The sequence below is a fragment of the Propithecus coquereli genome, unplaced genomic scaffold, assembly GCF_000956105.1.
Source record: "Propithecus coquereli isolate 6110/MARCELLA unplaced genomic scaffold, Pcoq_1.0 Scaffold16, whole genome shotgun sequence".
NCBI classification, from domain to species: domain Eukaryota; kingdom Metazoa; phylum Chordata; class Mammalia; order Primates; family Indriidae; genus Propithecus; species Propithecus coquereli.
In genome coordinates, this window is record NW_012140524.1 from 11,594,731 (window position 1) to 11,601,017 (window position 6,287).

Below are 6,287 nucleotides of genomic sequence, written 5' to 3' on the forward strand. Positions count from 1 at the left end.
TGTCTCTACTTTTTAGAGGAATTAAGTTACATAAAGGGTATAGAAAGTGCCCATCTTTCCTTCATTTTACTGATTGCAGGATGATCCGTTCTCTGCCCTGGACATTCACTTGAGTGATCACTTAATGCAGGAAGGGATTTTGAAATTTCTCCAAGATGACAAAAGGACACTCGTTCTTGTGACTCACAAATTACAATATCTGACACATGCTGACTGGGTAAGAGTTTAGAAGAGAGTTTTGTTAATTTTTATATTATAGTCATATAAATAGAGACATTAAGAAACTCTTTCTCAACACAGTATAAAAAGAAAAAACAATAGAAGAAATTCTTTCTGAAATAAAGGTAATTCATTTGGCCAGTTAAGGCTTTTTGTCACATTTCTACTAATATCTGCTTTCCTTAGATTATAGCTATGAAAGATGGAAGTGTACTAAGAGAAGGGACTTTGAAGGACATTCAGACCAAAGACGTTGAGCTTTATGAACACTGGAAAACACTTATGAATCGGCAAGATCAAGAATTAGAAAAGGTAATTGCTTATAGTTCAGAGGAGTTCAGAGTCCAGCTCAGAAATGTACTGTGTAATTACTAAGAGTGTTTTTAAAGAAGTATTACAATTTAATGCTTGATAACATAATAGTCCTTGTTTGAAATCTAGAGTAATTATATCTTTATACATCATTAATGAACAGGTTACTCTGAACCTATAAAATTCCAATGCTATCTTTTACATGAAGTGCTGTCAGGTTATTAGAGGATTTTTACTTGAATTTGAACCATATTGCAATTATATGTTTGTTTCAAACCTAGACAAACTACCTACTGAAGCATGACATTTCTTTGTTTTGTCTTATTTTTCCTTATTTGTACCTTATTTTTCTCATCTGTAATATGAGAATATTTTCACTCACCACCTACAAAGAGAGGGTCATGGGCAAGTCAAAAGTCAAGATGACTTTGAAAGAAGGAAGAACTGTGAGTGGTGGGCAAAGTTGCAAGGCATGTCTGGGACATAGTTGGGGGGTGAAGAGAGGTGATCAGAAGGAAATAAAAATAAAATTTTGCATTTGCATAGTTTTTTCAAGTCCACAAAGCCTTTTTTTTACATGATCTATTTTAATTCTCCCAAAACTCTTGAGAAATAAGCAAAGAAAATATTATCTTACTTTTACAGATGAAAAAAACTGAGGCTAAGAGAGGTTAAGTAACTTGCTTAAAGTTGTACAGTATATATAATAAGTGAGACCAGTGGGATTTAAACCCAGGTGCATTCCAATATAATGCTATGGATGATGTAAGTATAACATTGAATGAGGTGATAACAGAGTTAGAAACCAGACTGAGTACAATGAAAGAGGAACAACTTATAGTTGAAAGGTGAAATTACACATTAAATTCTCAAATTTTTAAAATGTTTTGCTCTTGCATTGGAAGTAGGAAGTGTCCAGAATTTGATATTCCTGGCCAGGAATGAGCATTATAAAATAAAATATTTATATCAGCAGATTTCTAAAAAATATCAGAAAATTAAAATGTATTATTTTAGAAGGGGAAAAAGGTTCTGTTTCCATAGTGAAAGGGAGATTAAAAAGTCAGTCAAATCCTATGATTTCTCTATCTGCTGCAGATGTGCTGAAGATCTCAAAAGCAAACCACATAAGGAAGAAAAGATATATGTAAAAATCTAGAAGTAGAATAGGACAAATCACAGAACCATTGAAATGAGGATAATTGCCAAAAAAAAAAAACCAAAAACATTACAAGGTATAGTCAACAAGTGCCCACTTAGGAATTGTGCTGTGGGAAGGTTGATTATAAACATACTGGGGATAGTTCCAAATGACATTTTTTTCAGTGATCTGAATGCCAGGGACAAAAGAATATGATGTAAGCTTAAGGAGTGGGACAATTTATGGTTTACTTTGGAAAGGAGATCTGGAAAAAAATGAGAGCTGTTGGCTGGATGTTATAGTAATACTGCTAAGCAAGCCAGGAAGAAAGTCCATTAAGTTGTATTTAGAAATGAAGTGATCACTTGAGATAGCATAGCTCTATAATTAAAGACACATTACACGGTTATATATCAACTGAAAGAGATACGGAGCATGTCAGGTTCTGGACAGGGAAATCCAGTTGTGAGGTGGAATGGTGGCCAGTAGAAGCCAGAATGAATCAAGCACCTGCCCAGAAACCTCATCTGGGGATGGAAGAGATTATTGCCACGTTGCAAAGGACAGGCACCTGAATTCATGTGGAGCCAGAGAGAATCACACTGCAGAGAATAAGAACACTAGAATACTTTGGAGAAGTTTTTTGTCCAAACAGCTCTCTGTTTAGTCTGTTATATGACAGGACGGGGTGTTTACCTATCAGCCAGGGCCAATTTTGCCCTCTAGAGGACATTTGGCAACATCTGGAGACATTTTTCGTTGTCACAACTGGGGCGGGGGGATGCTATTAACATCTAGTGGGTAGAACACTGGGGTGCTACTCAGCATTCTGCAGCGCACAGGGCAGACCCCACAACAAGAAGTTGTTCAGTTGAAATGTCAGTGCCAAGGTTGAGAAAGCCTGGCCTAGAGCCAGAGCAGATCAAGCAAGTGGAGAAGGAAGGTGAAACCAAAGGACACACAAAACCCAGTGCAGGGCTTTAGAAAGGATTGTCAGTGTAAGCATCAAGGGGTAGACGATGGGAAAGAATATGATAAAATGTTAGTAAGGAAAACTACAAAGAAGGAGAAGGAGATGACATGTTTAGCTAACTTAAATATTATCGGAAATTCTAGTTTGGATGGCAGCAACCATTATCTTTATATTATAAGCAAAATACGCTAGTATCATTTGACGCTCCCCACTCCCCTGCCCCTGTCTTCACATTGGCCTGGCCCAGTGAATATTTGTAGGATAAATGAAACTAAATTTGTATTTACTTAATCCAAACATCAACACAATTTAAAATATTTAACCTATAGTGACCTTAATATGAGCATTTGCTTAAGAAAAATTGCTTTAAAGGTTGTTTTTTGTTTGTTTTTTAAGTCTCTGAGATGTTAAATCTTTTGCTTACACAGCATGGGGAGTGAATCAAAGCTAAATCTATTTTCAGTGTGTAGGTTTATTTAGTTCCATTATATGATACACAAAGGATAGGGATGCTTAATTTTGTGTTTTATTTAGCCTCATTTACAAATGTTGGTTTTCATATCTTTAGGCAAAATTAAAGGCTGATGTCAAATTGCCTCTGTAAAAGTGATATTTAGAAGACATTTTTGTTTTTATTCTTTTTAATCAAGAATCTGGAAGCAATAAAGCCTTCTAGAATAGCAAGTTTCCTAAATCATACATGTTGTACGGGGTCCAGAAAAAAGAGAAAAACCAAGGTCACCACCTAGGGACTGACCACCAAAGGTTTATTGGTTTGTTTATTGGTTTATTGATGTAACCATCAAATTGTGTGGGTTTTTTTCTTTGTATTGGCATATACAAGAAGCCCCCAATTTACTGTAGATTCCAAATGTTTGTGGGTCAGTTGTTTGAAACTCAGAATGCATTCCCCCACAGAAATAGGATTGTGGTTAATTTTCCAGACTGATCTGTATAACCTGATTTAACCTGCAATGTAATCAAACTGATATTACTACTCTAGTCTTGAGGTTGGGGGAGCTGGGGTATTGGAAGCCAGGGCATGGAGAAAACAAAATGCTTCTCCCTTTCTTGGGCACAGGACAAGTTTTCAGCAACCCCTAAAAATTTGCAAAGTTTGTTTCTGGGCACCTTTCCCTTCTCTTTCTGCATATTTCTTCTAAACTGTTAGGCACCTAAGTCCCCTCATGGCCTATTTCTTTCAAAAGTACCTACATTCCTTCAGATCCTATTGAAGTCCCTTTCTTTTGTGTACCTCCCTTAGTGAGATGCTAAAGAAACTCATTCTGATTTAATAATTCATAATAGTGGATGGAGGATAGCAGTTTAACCAACCTAGAACTATGTACATTGTTAACATTTATTAACAGGAATGAATCCCTAAGTTAGAAAAATCACGGTGAATGTCTGAACGTGATGTAAAAATAAAACAAGTAGCAGGTGGAACTATGTGTTAGGGTTCAAGGATCTATCTCTCTGCTCCTGGGCTCGGGTCCATCTCGTTGTCACCGCTTTTCCTGGCCTCATACTGCCCTATGCCTCTGAACGCCATGCTACTTACTACAGATCTAAGTCATTGCTCCCACAACTGCTCCTGAGACAAGAGTTGTGGATCTCCACAGTGAGCAGAGAGCCCTTGAGACTGGTAAAGGTAACTAACCATTTGTACTTGTGGGTCATTCATGGGTAAGTCAAAACCTTCTTATGGCTGTGAGCTCCTTGAATGACAGCATCATGTCTACTGTAGGACATGGAAGCCGACCAGACAACTTTAGAGAGGAAAACTCTCCGAAGGGCCATGTATTCAAGAGAGGCCAAAGCCCAAATGGAGGATGAAGATGAAGGTAGTAGATCTTTCTTCTTGTATCTGAACTATTCAGATGAGGTAATAGGGTGTGAGGGTTTTACCGTGGCAATTGATGCATGAGGGTCTCCGTGAGGAATAACAAGTCACTTTGTAGGGGGGAAAGGAAAAGTCAAATATGTGATACTGAAAATGGAAAGAGTAAGAGTCCAGGGAAAGTGTGTGTGATCCATCAATTGGTGTCTTGCGGGGCTCCCCACGGTGAGTCTCAATTTTTTGTACTGTGTGTGTGAAAAAACAAAAAGACAGTGGATTGTAAATGGATTTAGATTCTTGTTCAAAAAATTGGAAAGGTCTAGCATAAGTTAAGAAAATTTCAATCCTTCAGAAATAAACAATAAATGGAAAATATGGGAAAGATAGTGTTTTGAAATTTCTATAATTGATTCATTCACTAAGTTCTCTTGAGGTTTTCATGACAATGTACCAAGGAAGGATAAAAAAATTAGAAAATCATTTGTTATATTTCAATATTCTGTATATAATAAGGTATACAGGGGAAAAAAAGATTGACTGAAAATTTGAAGAATGAGATGAAATAATTACATTTCCTTGACATTTGTGGCCAGGAACCACCTCTTAAGTCCCTAGAGTAAATACGTGATACTTCATTTTTCCTTTGTAGCTTTTACTTAAGACTACAGTTCTACAAAACAATTAAAAAACAGAGAAAATTATAATTTCAAGCCAAATAGTGCCAAAATGTGCTAACTATTTAGTGTTTCAACAAATGCTTATTTTGTGAATGAATGAATGAATGAATAAATGAAGCACAAATTTTGCATTTCAATTTCTATGATTAAAAAATGTTCTTAAGGAATTTTACGTGCTGTAGACATCAGCTTGTAGAATTCTAAACCAATTATTTCTAATGCACTCTAAAAATGGAGTTGTGCCCGATTACTCTATCCAGTGTTCCAGTGAAAACTATACCCCTGGGGATGCTGAGTCTGCCCCTGGCTGGCTGTGTTAATCCATTTTCTAAGGTATAAAATAAAATGATAATACTTTCCTTACAGGGTAAATAAAGTAATGTATGTGAAAGAGCCAATTACGTTACATATTACCCACTAGGGTCCTGCTCCAGGTCCTATCAGTATGTCTGTTCAAGCCACCAGGAGAGGAAGAAAAGAACAGAGGACACTTCCTTTCCCTTAAGGGACTTGGAGTCGCATGTATTGTTTGTACTTACTAACTGTGGCTGGATCCTTACTTGGACAGAATAGGTACAGAGAAAGTGAAGAAATGTTGTCTTTAGGTGGGCAGCCATGGGCCACTTGAAATTTCAATTAATATAGAAGCAAAGAATGGATATTGGGAGACAGCTAGCGTTGTGCAACTGTCCATCCCTTTGGTCATGCAAATTTCCATTCCTGTCCTCCTCACACAGGAACACATCCCTGTCAAAGGGGAGAGAATCTGAGACCTGATCATTTACTGCATCCAGCTCAAATATCAAAATCTTTGGCGATGCTTATCATGTTCATATTTGAATCTCTGTGATCTGATATCCTATAAACTAAAGAGACATTATCTGTCTTTCCTACCCACAACCTGATAAGTACACAGCAGTGAGGTATATACAGGATAACGTTGATGAAAACTGCCTTGGGAAAAGGAAAGCAAAGGAAACACACAACAGTCACTGGACCATACAAATGATCAGATTTTGCTGGTCGGGAAATGCAAAAATTCCTTGCCCTAGCAGTGGAGTACCTTCTTAGGATAGCCCATCGCGGAGTTTGCAGACGGTTTAAACATCTGAGGGGAATTCCCTG

The 6,287-nt window shown here is 37.2% G+C and overlaps 1 protein-coding gene across 1 annotated transcript in view; it reads left to right on the forward strand.

Annotated features, from left to right (window-relative positions):
- ABCC9 (ATP-binding cassette, sub-family C (CFTR/MRP), member 9) overlaps positions 1-6,287 on the forward strand; it is a 167,663-nt gene that overhangs the window by 85,148 nt on the left and 76,228 nt on the right. Inside the window, exons 16-18 of the mRNA XM_012640978.1 lie at positions 80-217; positions 406-531; positions 4,393-4,538. Coding sequence (XP_012496432.1) covers positions 80-217; positions 406-531; positions 4,393-4,538 — 410 coding nt within the window. The remainder of the gene's footprint in view (positions 1-79; positions 218-405; positions 532-4,392; positions 4,539-6,287) is intronic.